General features: G+C 42.5%; 1 protein-coding gene across 1 annotated transcript in view; it reads left to right on the top strand.

The window, feature by feature from the left end:
• LOC135085960 (spectrin beta chain, non-erythrocytic 1) overlaps window positions 1–15,111 on the top strand; it is a 176,269-nt gene that overhangs the window by 108,600 nt on the left and 52,558 nt on the right. The window contains exons 53-62 of the mRNA XM_063980744.1: window positions 844–932; window positions 1,377–1,517; window positions 2,759–2,892; window positions 3,898–4,083; window positions 4,665–4,806; window positions 6,410–6,517; window positions 7,688–7,828; window positions 10,996–11,101; window positions 12,136–12,311; window positions 13,615–13,742. Of these exons, the coding sequence (XP_063836814.1) occupies window positions 844–932; window positions 1,377–1,517; window positions 2,759–2,892; window positions 3,898–4,083; window positions 4,665–4,806; window positions 6,410–6,517; window positions 7,688–7,828; window positions 10,996–11,101; window positions 12,136–12,311; window positions 13,615–13,742 (1,351 nt within the window). The remainder of the gene's footprint in view (window positions 1–843; window positions 933–1,376; window positions 1,518–2,758; window positions 2,893–3,897; window positions 4,084–4,664; window positions 4,807–6,409; window positions 6,518–7,687; window positions 7,829–10,995; window positions 11,102–12,135; window positions 12,312–13,614; window positions 13,743–15,111) is intronic.

Raw genomic sequence — 15,111 nt, 5'->3', positions numbered from 1 at the left:
GATCACTGCCAGCTCAAAGGCAGCATTAGAGGCAGCTGGAGGAGGCCACGGAGCAGAAGGGTATGTTAATCATTGTTCTATCCACTCCAGAAGCACTTAGTGACCTGATGCGGAGGTCGAGAAGCAGCTGCAAGCGCTGGAGGAGCAGTGGCGGCAGCTGGATGAAGCCACGGAGCAGAAGGGTAGGTTAATTTTTGTTCTATCCACTCCAGAAGCATTAGCAAGCGCTGAAGTAACAGTGGAAGAAGCCAATGAAAAGAAGAGTGACTAAAAACACTCTAGTAGCAGCTGCAAGCGCTGGAGGAGCAGTGGAGGCAGCTGGAGGAGGCTACTGAACAGAAGGGTAGGTTTCTTTAAGGGAAGATGCTGTTAGACTGGACCAAGACACTCTAGAATTAACTACGGCCTGATGTAGAGGTGGAGAAGCAGCTGCAAGCGCTAAAAGAACAGTGGAGACAGCTGGAGAAAGCTACAGCGTAGTTTCATTTCAGTAGCTACTTTTAGTCTAGGCTAAGACACTTCATAAGCAGCTGCAAGCGCTGGAGCACCAGTGGCGGCAGCTGGAGGAAGCCACGGAGCAGAAAGGTATGTTTGATTTGAGTAGCTGCTGTGAGACTAGATCAAGACGCTTAAGCGGCCTTACCTTGTCAGATCCGAAACAAGGACACAAATAGGGTTTTTGACACCATCAACTTGACTCTCACGGAGAACCTATTGAGGACCAGTGTTCTCTGATCCCCTATTGGGTAGTCAACAAAGTAGGTGAAGGGACGACTCACACTACAGCATCTATCTAATTGAGGTGTCTAAAAGCAGAAAACTTATCAATTTGCTCATTTTCAGGTCGTGGCTTGGAGGAAGCTCAAGACATATTGGAGTTCAACCAGCACCTGGACAAGATTGAAGCCTGGATCAGAGACAAGGAGATGATGGTAAGTTTTACTATATTTAATTTTCCGATTGACCGAATCTACGAGTAAATAGTCGTGTGATTTCGGCAGTATTAAATAATAACTACCCCACTTTTTTCGTGGATGATGTAAGAGGCCACTAAGGGAGTAATATGCTAGCAGCACGCCTCCCCAATCCGTCTGACCAGCTGCGTGTAAACCAAATTCTCCAATAAAATTGCTTTTGCAATATTATCCACACTGTTCTGATTTTTCTGCAATGGAGACTACATGACCGATGTTTTTTATTTGATTGACCTTTATTTGACTTACTTAAGGTCCTATGTCCTCTAGATGGGGCAGAGGGCGTCCACAACAGTCCTCCATCGCGTTCGGTCTTGAGCTTCGCGTTTGATCTCGCTCCAAGTCTTGCCGATTTTCTTTGCCTCCTTTATTGAAGTCGTTTAAATATTCCCTATCTTCCAGGTGCAAGCTCACGAATTAGGCCGCGACTACGAGCACTGCAGCGCGTTACTCCGCAAACTTGACGACCTGGACAGCGATATGAAGGTCGACGACAAGCATGTTAAAAGCATCTGCGCACTCGCCGATAAACTGCTGCAGCAGGTAAGCCCACAGCTGGGAACCTAGTGCCCATAGCTGGGAACCCAGTTCCACAGCTGGGACAGAGTACTGTAGCGCTTTACTGTGCAAGCTGGACGACCTGGGCAGCGATATGAAGGTCGACGACAAGCATGTCAAGAGCATCTGCGCACTCGCCGATAAACTGCTGCAGCAGGTAAGCCCACAGCTGGGAACCTAGTGCCCATAGCTGGGAACCCAGTGCCCACCGCTGTGACAGAATACTGTAGCGCGTCACTGCGCAAGCTGGATGACCTGGACAGCGATATGAAAGTCGACGACAAGCATGTCAAGAGTATATGCGCACTCGCCGACAAGCTGCTGCAGCAGGTAAGCCCACAGCTGGGAATCTAGTGCCTACAGCTGAGAACCCAGTTCCACAGCTGGGACAGAGTACTGTAGCGCTTTACTGCGCAAGCTGGACGACCTGGGCAGCGATATGAAGGTCGACGACAAGCTGTTGCAGCAGGTAAGCCCACAGCTGGGAACCTAGTGCCCATAGCTGGGAGCCCAGTTCCACAGCTGGGACAGAGTACTGTAGCGCTTTACTGTGCAAGCTGGACGACCTGGACAGCGATATGAAAGTCGACGACAAGCATGTCAAGAGCATATGCGCACTCGCCGACAAGCTGCTACAACAGGTAACTTAGATATTCGTATTATAATATAGGGTATCCCAAAAATAACACAAGGTTTACATATGACACCATTTTTGTAACAATTTGGCAAAACCCTTTAAAATAGAAAATAGAATGATTTGACAGCTAAGGACTAAAACTTGCGTGCGAGCACGCGGTTCTATATCTAAAATTTATTTATGCAAAACACGCGGGTGCCCGTCGAGTGTTAGCAGAGGCCCTAAGAGATTGGGGTCTTTATGTGATGTCCTTAGCAATAAATAAATGTTTCTGTCTTTCTTCTTTCTAACAAAATGGAGCATTATACGATACCAATCGTGTTGTCATTAAGTTGAAGTTCCAGTGGGTCTAGACAAAGTGCAAATTATAATCGCAAACCAGTCGAAAAGTGGTCCCTTTTTTGTATGGAGATTTGACGGATTCGATTTTCGATTCGATCAAAAAGTGCGTTTTGTCTAGGGGGGCTGGGTTTATACTTACACTCACGAACTACTTCGATATTGACATTTGGCTTGTAATACACTATGAAATGAGTCCAAACTGTTTTGTTTTTATTCCACAATATTAATAATAACCAAATTGTCACAGGGCCCGACGCAGCAAGCCACGAGCGTGGCATCCCGGCGCGACGTGTTCCTAGCCAAGTGGCGAGCGCTGAGCGGCGCGCTGCAGCAGTACCGGGACAACCTCAACGCGGCGCTCGAGATACACTCCTTCAACAGGTACGTCCGTAGCATCCCGGGTCTAACAGTCGCATCGTGTTCCGAGCCAAGTCGCAAGTGTGGCGTTCCATCGCGACATGTTTCTGGACAAGTTCGTGACTTCCAACGTTTTCCTAGCTAAGTCACAAATGTGACGTCACGAAGTATTCCTAGCCAAGTAACGAACGTGACACGTTGTGAACGTGTTCCTAACCAAGTCAGTAGCGTGACGTCTTGTTGCAACGAGACGTGTTCGTAACTAAATCTTGAGCGTGATGTCTCGGCGCGACGTGTTCCTAGTCAAGTCACGAGCGTGACATCTCGACTAGACGTGTTCTTAGCCAAGTCACGAGCGTAGCATTTCGGGTCTAACAGTCATTAGCGTAGCGTCCCGGGTCTAACAGTCACGAGCGTAGCATCCGGAGTCTAACAGTCACGAGTGTAGTATCCCGGGTCTAACAGTCACGAGCGTAGCATAAAACTCATAAACTCATAAAACTCGTAGTCGTAATAAGACGTGATCCTGGCTAAGTATCTAGCCTTGCGTCCCGTCGAGAAGTGTTCCTCGCCAAGTCACGAGCGTGACATCTCGACGAAAGGTGTTCCTAGTCAAGTCACTATCGTGACGTCCCGGCACGACGTGTTCCTAGCTAAGTCACGAGCGTGATGTTGCAACTAGACGTGTTCCTAGCCAAGTCACTAGCGTGACATCTCGGCACAATGATTCCTAGCTAAGTCACTAGCGTGGCGTCATAAGGAGACACATTACTAGCCAAGTCACAAACGTGACGTCACGACGTGTTCCTAGCCAAGTCACGAGTGTGATGTCACGCGGTGTGCTATGACGCGAGAGATTGTAAGCTTAACCAGGTTAGAAACGAGTTTACAGTTTCACGGTGACATATCCAAAGATTTTTAGATAGATAGAAAGTATTTATATGTCTCAAAACAGGTTAAATTCAAATTATTTATTGCATGTCACATTCATACATTCACAGGTTTTACTGATCTATTATTTATTTACAGGGACGTAGAAGACACAGAGGAGCGTATCGCCAAGAAGGCAGCGCTGTTCAGCAGCACTGAACGCGGGCGTGAGTTGTCGGCTGCAAGAGAGTTGCAGCGCCGCCATATTGCGAGAGCAGCCGAAACCAGAGCCGTGGGAGACAAGATCAAGGCTTTGGAGGCTGAAGGAACGAAACTGGCTGCAGAGTGAGTGTCATAACATCATCCATAGATGTCGGTAGGGCTCTTTCAAATTCCTTCTGGCAAGTTACCACCATCTTGGCAATACCACAGAATAATAATAAGTACGACGGCAATACATAGTTTGCAGGTAGTTAGCTCGTAGAGCTGATAGCCATTGGGGCGGAAAAGTTCTCGAATGGCAGGCACGGGTCGAAAGACGTAGTGAAGGAAATCGTCCATTAGGTAGACCGACGATCTGGTGAAAGTCGCTGGAAGTACCTGGATGCGCCCACTAGGTGGACCTGCGAGCTGAAAGTCGCTGGAAGTACCTGGATACAGGCAATGCAAGACCGGTCGTTGAGGAAATCCTTGGGGGAGGCTTTTGTCTAGCAGTGGACGTCCTTTGGCTGAAACGTCTTCTGGTCCGTGGTCACCATTTTCTGCTCCAACGGCCATCAATTATACGCGCTATGTGCCTTGCCCATTGTCAATTATGTTGATCAATTCTACGGGCTATATAACCGTATTTTTGTCTGATTTAATTTCTTTAAACTCCAAGCATAGCGCGCACTTGACACATATAACCATCTCTATCTTTCCCGCAGACACCCGGACCGCGCGAAAGAGATAGAAGACAGCCTGAAGAGCCTCCGCGAAGGGTGGGACAACCTGCAAAAGTTGGCGGACAAACGCACCGCTCTGTTGGAGGAGGCCATCGCGGAACACAAGTTCGATGAGACTTTGAAGGTTAGTTTGGTTCTAATTATCTTTAGGTTAGTTTCACTGGTGTCATCCTCGTCATCCTGACATCCTGTCATCCACGTCATCCTGTTATCAACGTCATCCTGTCATCCAAGTCATCCCGTCATCCTGTCATACACGTCATGTACGTCATCCTTTCATACACGTCATCCCGTCATCCACGTCATCCTGTCATCCAAGTCATCCCGTCATCCTGTCATACACGGCATCCTGTCATCCACGTCATCTTGTCATACACGTCATCCTGTCATACACGTCATCCTTTCATACACGGCATCCTGTCATCCACGTCATCTTGTCATACACGTCATCCTTTCATACACGGCATCCTGTCATCCACGTCATCTTGTCATACACGTCATCCTGTCATCCATATCTACCTGTCAGCCACGTCATCCTATCATCCACGTCATCCCATCATCCACGTCATCCTATCATCCACGTCATCCCATCATCCACGTCATCCTGTCATCCACGTCACCCTGTCATCCATGTCATCCACGTAATCCTGTCATCCACTCGGCCGCGCCCCAGCAATGTTTGGTCTCGATCGCGCGGGGTGCGGGGAGTGTGGTCCGAGCAATCCGTAAGGCATTACTGTAGTGTGCGTGTGCACTCATGGATGATTTAGCTTGTACCGATAACACTCAAACATTAAGGAAACATTGAATTGTTGGTTAGATCCAGTTTATTCTGTGACCTATTATTGATACCATTGGATAGAGCTTGTGAAGCAATTAAAATCAGTAACCAGTTTTACGATATCTTGTATAGTTTAGAAATAATCGAGTGAGATTACTTATCGTTTCCACCCTGCATAGATGGTGTGCCTCGGAAAAATAAGGTTATCTTATAAACATAATTATCCTCAATGGTGGTAGTTATTTATCTACTCTACTATACCTTCATCATCATCATTTCAGCCATAGGACGTCCACTGCTGAACATAGGCCTCCCCCAATGCTTTCCATGTTGATCGATTGGTAGCGGCCTGCGTCCAGCGCTTCCCTGCTACCTTTACGATGTCGTCGGTCCACCTTGTAGGTGGACGTCCCACGCTGCGTTTTCCGGTACGCGGCCTCCATTCCAGAATCTTGCTGCCCCAACGGCCGTCAGTTCTGCGTACTATGTGCCCTGCCCATTGCCACTTCAGCTTGCTAATCCGTCGGGCTATGTCAGCGACTTTGGTTCGTTTACGAATCTCCTCATTTCTGATTCGATCTCGCAAAGAAACACCAAGCATAGCCCTCTCCATAGCACGCTGTGCAACTTTGAGCTTCTGTATAAGGCCCATAGTGAGAGGCCACGTTTCCGAGCCATAAGTTATATAACACACATTGGTTGTACACTCTAGTCTTCAGGCAGTCTACTATCGTTTCAGCCAAATAACGTCCACTGCTGGACAAAGGCCTCCCCCAAGGTTTTCCACAATGAACGGTCTTGCGCTGCCCGCATCCAGGCTCTTCCCGCGACCTTTACCTGATCGTCGGTCCACCTAGTAGGAGGCCTGCCCACGCTACGTCTTCCAGCCCGTGGTCGCCACTCGAGAACTTTCTACTATACCTTACGTTATTATTTTATTTCCCAGGAGCTGGAGCTGTGGGTGTCGGAGAGCATCAAGCGCATGGACAGCGCCGCGCCGCCCGAGAGCGTGCCTGACGCGGAGGCCGCCTTAGAGCTGCACCACGAGAGGAAGGTACGTCATTACCATCATCAGAGGTGGAATTGTGTAAAGCAATCGTAATCATTTGACAGTTCATAACGTACGATAAAGTCAGTTAAACAAAGCGTTTGATATAGTTCCAAAATACTGAACTGTCCTATGCATGACATTGACAGTGGGGCGCCACCGTCAATACCGGATCGCTGGTTCCGATTTTTGCCATGTTGAAAACCATATAGTTGAACGATGGTAGCGCCCCCCTGTCATTGAGTTTGGTGGGACAGTTCAGCGTGGGTCATCTATAGAATGAACTTATTTACAGTTATGAACTGTCAAATGATTACGATTGCTTTACACAATTCCACCTCTGGTCAGCAAGCTTTCAAGAAGAGAGCGTATCTTCACCTTAAACTGTGAAAAATTCTAAATCAACGCAAAAATTCAAAACGCTGAGGTAGGTACCTAGTTATGGTGACCCATAAGCGGCCTCCATAAATCATAATTAATATTTTAATTTAATATATTTAATACCAGTTTAACTTTCTATGTGACACACTAGTATGGTGACACGGTCGTAAACTTTTTATTAATCACAGTGAATTATATAAATAAATGAATAATTAAATAAATTACTTAGTTGCGATACGCCACTTCGATAAACCGAACGATCGGACAGAGGCCGGCAACGCACCTGTAACGCCCCTGGGTCTGCGCGTGTCTATGGGCGACGGTAATCACTTACCATCAGGTGATCCGTCTGCTCGTTTGTTTCCTATCACAAAAAACAAAAAAAAACAGGTCAATAAGTCCCCACTTCAGGAGTGGAAGCTTCCCGAGGTGAAATGAGGACACAAAAAAATCGTAAAATTGTAAAAGTGGAATAACATCAGGTCACTAAGTACCCACTTCAGGAGTGGAAACTTCCCGAAGTGAAATGAGGACACTAAAAAACTAACCTTCTGGTTAACCCTCTCTTACCAGATGAAAATGGAGGATTGGCTTACACTCCCCGATAATTCCAGAACAAGTGAAAAGTGATAGACGATTCCACTGCTAAAACCACACGGCAAATCTGATGAAGGTTTATGAAATTATCCACAGTTTCTCGTCACCCGCGCGTTTTCGAAAAATCAAGTGATGTACGCATGTAAAATGTAATTGTAAACGTACTTCCATTAGTAACATCGTTATGTATTATTCCAGGCCGAGATCGACGGGCGTCAGAAGGCCATCCTGTCCCTCCAGAAGGAGGTGGAACATGTCCCGGAGAAGAAGCAGCGCGTGGAACATCTGTCCCGCACGCTGGACGGCGCCTGGCTGCAGCGCAAGCAGTACATAACGCAGGTAACAGCGGTTTTTATGATTTTTAACAGACGAGTGTAGTTGACTATATTATGTATAGATACAGTTCGCGAGGCGTATGCTGAGCTTTATACAGTGTGAGTCACGTTAAAGTGTACATATGAAAATAGATGAAATTAGACCTATTTTTATCGACAAAAAAGAGGTCAAAAAATTTTTGAGATTTTTTTTTAATTTTTTATAGAATTTTTTTTCTTCCAATTACTTATTGTAAAGAAAACGTAATAACTTTTAAACTAAGCGGTATATCCTGATAAAATAAAAACAGTAATAATGCTAAATAACAGGCGATACTAAAAAAATACATAAATTACACAAAAAAGGCCAACAAATAATAAAAAATGATATTTTTTGAAAAAAAATCTGCTTTTAAATTCGTGTTTTTTTGGTTATTTGATCAATTTCTCCAAAAAATGCCCCTATAACCGGTGGTTTTTATTACTTTGTATTATTCTCTATCGTATTACCTTCGTAAAACTAAAAATCGCATGTCTCTATCCCTATCACAACGTTTGCTATGATCGTTTGAACAAAGGCCTGCCACAACATTATTCTCCGCTACAGGTAGGGACAATTTTGATTTTAACTAAAATGCTTATTTTACTTCGAAATCTTTTGTTTTTATTTGAAATCTAACTTGTCTTTATCAAAATTACAAATCTAGAGCCATTTTCAGTTTCGTTGATAACGAAGCTTTGAATGGCGCGCCCGGAGAGGCTTAGTTCAAACAATCATTGCAAATGTTGTGATAGGGATAGAGACATGCGATTTTTGGTTTTACGAAGGTAATACGATAGAGAATAATACAAAGTAATAAAAACCACCGGTTATAGGGGCATTTTTTGGAGAAATTTATCAAATAACCAAAAAAACACGAATTTAAAAGCAGATTTTTTTCAAAAAATATAATTTTTTATTATTTGTTGGCCTTTTTTGTGTATTTTATGTATTTTTTAGTATCGCCAGTTATTTAGCATTATTACTGTTTTTATTTTATCAGGATATACCGCTTAGTTTAAAAGTTATTACGTTTTCTTTACAATAAGTAATTGGAAGAAAAAAAAACTATAAAAAATTAAAAAAAAATCTCAAAAAATTTTTGACCTCTTTTTTGTCGATAAAAATAGGTCTAGTTTCATCTATTTTCATATGTACACTTTAACGTGACTCACACTGTATTTGAGTGAGTGATCACCAGAGTTGGACAAAAAACTTTTACACGTCCCACCCCTACCACTGCTTCGGGACAGTAATAAGGGCCAGTGCTGAGAAAAAGTAGCGCAAGACACTCACTCACTATTGTCAGCCGTTTTTCTGAAAAACAAGATTATATTGCAGACATGACTGTACTGGTGTGAGCTAGGCAGTTTCAATTCCATAAATTTTTGTGTAATAAATAATCCCACCAAAAACATTCTGTAAAAAACTAGCCAAGTCTCGATGGAGCTGCTTGTTTATCTCTAAAAAGTAATGAAATCTAGACAAAGTCGTGCCAAGTCTATGGTTCCTTACTGCGATTTCTTTATTATTATAGTTAATGTTGTGTGACTTGGCCGTTGAAGGGTGACAAAACCAGGTGCTCCATGCATGACACCATTGCACCAATCTGTCGCCAGAACCGCTACTCATTGACGATGGAAAATTTCCACTTGGAAAACGTTGATTCAACAATAACCAGTCAATTGCAGGTTTAATAAAGCTGCGTATTTCAATAATACTTATGTATGATTATCTTAATAATCTTAATAAAGATTGTTCAACGGCCAAGTCACACAACATTAACTATAATAATAAATAAATCGCAGTAAGGAACCATAGACTTGGCACGACTTTGTCTAGATTTCATTACTTTTTAGAGATAAACAAGCAGCTCCATCGAGACTTGGCTAGTTTTTTACAGAATATTTTTGGTGGGATTTCACTTCTTTTTGTAGAAAGTGGCAAAATTATTTAACGTCGTCGTTTTATAGACATTTTTTTACGATATTAAACACAAATAAACTCAACGACATTTAAAATCAGAATTGTTTTAATAACATAACCTTAGCGAACCTTACAAAATAATAAACGAAATCAACAAAATGCAAATTACACAACATTCAACTTAATCGACGGGGGGCTCTAGAAAGGAAAAAAATCTGGACACCGCTTGCTAGTGCTAGCGCCATCTAGCGGTGAGCGTTACAGACGAACACCACGGTGCCGGAGTAGTATTGATCATGAATGTGGTGTTACTTCAGATCTTCGATTTTCCTAGTTTTTATAGTTTTCCCTTTATGTGGCCATTAAACCCTAACTCTGTACCAAATTTCAGCTCTCTGAGTTTATGGGAAGTACTAGTTCTATTTTGATGATCATCAGTGAGTGAGTGAGTGTCGTAAATGCGAAACTTTGCTGTCGCTTAACTTCGGAACTAAATGACCTACAGACTTGAAATTTTGGATTTTAAGTATGTGATTATAGCTTACTAGATGACGAAAATTTCTGCGTTCTGGTTTTATCCAGAGGCTCTCAAATAGGGGCCTGAAAATGCGGCGAAATGGTTCCAGTAAAGGATGGTACGGCAGTGTTTGCTTCGCGCTCGACTTGGCGGGGGCACTGCCGTGCCCCCAGATCATCTACCTTATAATCAGTGATCGCAAAGTTCGTTTTTTGCTAGGAAATTATGGAAGTTGCTTCTTAAAACATATTTAAAAAAATATAAATCCCGTGATTCCAGAAAATTCGGAAATGCGAATCTAGTCAATAACGAAGTTTTTAGCGTTTGTCGATTCTGAAATCTAGGGATTTTTTCGATACGAATGTGTATTTCATAACAGCCAACACCTCAATTTTAGGAAAAATGCATCCGACTATCCGATCACTGCTTAATAGCCCTTGTTGGCCTCTTTCTCCATACATTGTACAAAAAAAAAGTATTTAAGTATGTTTATATCCGTTGTCTAGTACCCATAGTACAAGCTTTGCTTAGTTTGGGACTAGAAGCGCAGTGTAAAATGTCCAGGGATATTTATTATTATGTTTGTACGCTTTGGAGCTCACGGGTCAAAAGTGGCCCGGTCCTTTATAAGGCTTGCGTGGGGATACAGATCCAACACGTAGAGGCCGTTTTAAGCGCAATTATTATTATTTATTGTTTGTATGCGCAGGCGCACCAGCTGCAACTGCTGAAGGAGCAGGCGCGACAGACGGAAGACTGGCTCGCGGCTAAGGAAGCCTTTCTGAATAACATCGACCTCGGAGAGAACATCGACGGTAAGTAGCTCCCTACATAGTATATGTGGGGTACAATTTAGGCTTTATTTCCTCTAATGCTAAGAACCAAACATACGATGCGCTCATGTGCCTGCCACTGATATTTCTATGTAAGACGCTCGGCGACATCGCTGCGGCGTCGCAACGCCACCGCAATGCATCGGGTTCTTTGGTTCTAACGTCGGTTGTCTACGTCAGTCGAGCGTACGAATCAGTTGCAATAAACCTATTTTTTATTGCAAAGTACAATAATGTCGACGTCACTGAAACAGTTCAGTGTCTGTTTCAATCAAATCTCACTGCTTTAATGAGGGTTTTCGCGAATGAAAGATCCGCTAGCGGACGGCGGGACGTGGATGTGGGGTCTGACTGCTGCGTGATTGGTAGATTTTGACATATCTGTCAATGTCATGTTAAAAATAACCAATCATGCAGCATTTGGACCTCGCGTCTACGTATTGCCATCTGGCGGATTTTTCATTCGCGAAAACCCTCATTCTTCTGTTGGGAATATTACATATTCCGTGGTCATTAATCCTACCTAATCAGGGTCTATAATTTATGGAACTACTGTAGATATTTGGTAGCAAGCATTGCGTGAAAGAGTCCCTATTTCTGATCTTTATTTACAAATTACTATATGCTTTAGAAAGCACCTCTTATTATTCCATTTGGTCCCGACTGAATATCGTCATTTCAGCCATCTCAGTTAGAGAACTAACAATAAAAGCCCAGCAGTAAATGAAGGCGTTTTCCGGTACGATTCCGTGGGACGTCCACCCACAAGGTGGACCGACGATATCATAAAGCAGGACGCAGGCCGCTACCAACCGGGTAACATGGAAAGCGTTGGGGGAGGCCTATGTTCAGCAGTGGACGTCCTGTGGCTGAGATGATGATGATGATGAAATGAAGGCTCCTTTCACTATTCTCAAGCTGTTTTTACTCTCAATCACTGCCAGCTATCTACTTGTGTTCTACTGTTATGTACTGTGCTTTGTAAAACACTTCTAAACTCGTCCTTATTCCCACAGCCGTAGAGACCCTGATCCGCAAGCACGCGGAGTTCGCCAAACTTCTGGACTCGCAGCTAGGCCGCGTGGACGAACTGGAAAAGTTCGCTCGAGGAATGTTACAGGACGACCACTATGATAGGGAGTATATTGAGAAGAGGCTGGCTGAGATACTGGCGAGGAGGGACAAACTTAAGGTAAGGTTTATAGCGTAACCATTCTGAAACGTGACCAAAATTTTGACTTAACCCAGTATTTATACAACGTGTTCCTTTTGATATCCCATAACTTTAAGGGTATATTCTATACATAAAAATAATTTAAAATGTCCAAGAAACATTTGTGTCCCAAAATGCATATTTTCGAAGATATCATCAATTTTAATAATATGCGTTCTTAAATTGTCACCGCTATGACTAGTCTTTATAATTGCGACGTTTAAATAATGACACTAGTACAGACCACAGTTTACACTAAGTGTAACCGTTGCATTGCAATATGCGCTTTTATTTTGTAGGAGATAAAGACGATTTTTAAGTCAACATGTCAAGGTTGATGTGTGTACAGTCGACAGCACATCAAGCTATACATTTTCGTTGCAAAGTCGCCCCTATCGCAACTACGTAAGATACCACAGTGTTTACGTTGACGTGCTGTTGACCGTACATAGTTTTCATTGATTAGTTAAATCATTCATAATTAAGGTAAGAAAGTGCGACGTTGTCATATTTCATGTAAAGGTGTTTTACATAGATAGTCGTATTTTTGGCGAATTAATTTGTATGAAAAAAATTATGAATTGAAAAATATTAAATATGCCATTCGATCCTATTATGTGGTCGTATTAATACCCTAGAGTTATGGGATATCAAAAGGAACACGTTGTATAGGCTGGTTTTAGTGTCACGCGGACCGTCCGGTGCGGACCCGCTCCGCACGGCCAATCTGTATGAACTTCTAGGGAGCGTTTTAGAGTATAAAATAAAATAAATAAACAGATCGGCTGTGCGGAGTGAAAAAATAAATCTTTTTTTTTTCTTTTCTTTCTTTTTTCTTTCTTTTTAATTTATTTTCTCTCAATCAAGGTTACTAAATAAATAAACGTAAACATTTATTTTACCGCACTCTGCGTGCAAGATACGGTACGTCTGTGCTTAAACTAAAACCTTTCTGCCTAGTGGTCCACGAAATCTAAACGTTTAAGGATGTCTGGTTTGATAGCATATTGATTTTATATTTAGATATTTCTATGTGTAAAAACTTTTCTCATTTCGTACATAGAACTAATAGAACTAAAACAGTAAAGTGACAAAAGGGCGCCTGCTCAAATCATGATAGAAACATTAGTAACACTTTTTTTAATTTGAAGAAACAGGCTCTGAATTTATATTGAAGCAAATGTTAAAAAGGCTGGTCATTCGCCTATCGATGGCCTAAAATTCGCGTTTGTTTCCTTTTATGCCTCCGAAGTAGAAATTAATTCACTATTGTCCTTCCCAGGAGTCGTGCCTAGCCCGCGGCGTGAAGCTGGAACAATCAAGGCAACTGCATCAGTTCTCAAGGGATCTGCAGCACGAGCGCGAGTGGATCGCGCTGAAGATGCAGCAGGCGGCTGAACAGAACTACAGGTGATTTGGTTCATTCATTCATTCGTTCATCTGCAACAGTCTCTAGAGACCTGCAGCCAAAATACAGAAAGTAGCTGAGTAGAACTACAGGTGAGTTTGTCGTTCATTCAGTTGCTCGTTCACTCGTTATTTCATTCGTTCGTTCATCCGCAACAGTCTAGAGATCGCGGCACGATAAGATGCAGAAGGCCGCTAAGCAGAACTACAGGTGAGTTGGCTGTTCATTCATTCATTCGTTCGGTCATCCTCTACAGTCCTTTAGAGACCTGCAGCCAAGATACAGAATGTGGCCGAGCAGAACTACAAGTGAACTTCATTCATTCATTCGTTCGTTCTCTTTTTTGTTTGTTGTTTAATCTGGTCATTCATTCATTTGTGTATTTGATAGTTTTTATATTTATTTATTTATTTATTTAAGGCACAGCTACAGAGAACAAACAATAACAATAGGGTCAAGGAGGCAACAGTGACTCGGTCGGCTACAGTGGCTCAGTCATGTTTCGACCTGAAGGCATAGGAATATATATTTGTCTCTTTTACCGATTCAAAGGTCTTGGTACCCGAACACGTTTAAACCAGTTTGCTCGCCGGTCAAGTGCCGTGCGGAAGGGTGAGGGAATGTTTTTTGTTTTCGCGCCCACTAAATTACATTCTAAGGTGAGTTTCGATTGTTTTCATATCTTTGTTTGTTGCTATAGGTAATAGCCGTTATATTTATCGGATAGTAGGTCTTGTATCAATTGTCTTTAATCCGAATTTTGACTAGTTTGTTTTACATCTTGGTTTTTTTGATCAAATATTTACAAAATGGCGTAGAAGTACACAGTGACTCAATTTTAATACTTTATACGAATTCAATATTTTTATAACTTTAAATCGAATTTTGTTTTTTATTTACAGAATGCCACGGAAAAAAACCGACAGAAAAATAGGGAAGAAATAAATAACGAAGAGATTGAGATGACTTAAGATCTTATAGGTAGCAATAAAAGCACTAAGAGTTGTGTTGAATTGTTGATTATAATAAGAATAGCTTGTGCAGTTTTGTTATTATTTCTAATAAAAAACGACGCGGAATGGGCATTTTCTTTTCATATAAATACTGCCGTACCACGTTAATACTGTGTACCACGGTAGTGAGTCAGTGTGTACACCTAGTAGTCCACAGTGGCTCAATTATCATTTTTTTGTTTTAGGTTCCTACTTTGACATAAGTAGTAAATAATGTAGAATCATGAGTGCTCAGTTACAGTTCAATAGTGTATCTAAAATGTGAGCAAATTTTAGGCCAATATTAAAGCGATATCTATTTTTATTAAGCTTCGAAAAAAAAGTGAGTCACTGTTGCCTCCCTGACCCTACAATATTC

Source organism: Ostrinia nubilalis, chromosome 30, assembly GCF_963855985.1.
Source record: "Ostrinia nubilalis chromosome 30, ilOstNubi1.1, whole genome shotgun sequence".
NCBI classification, from domain to species: domain Eukaryota; kingdom Metazoa; phylum Arthropoda; class Insecta; order Lepidoptera; family Crambidae; genus Ostrinia; species Ostrinia nubilalis.
This window is presented reverse-complemented; position numbering and strand designations above follow the sequence as displayed.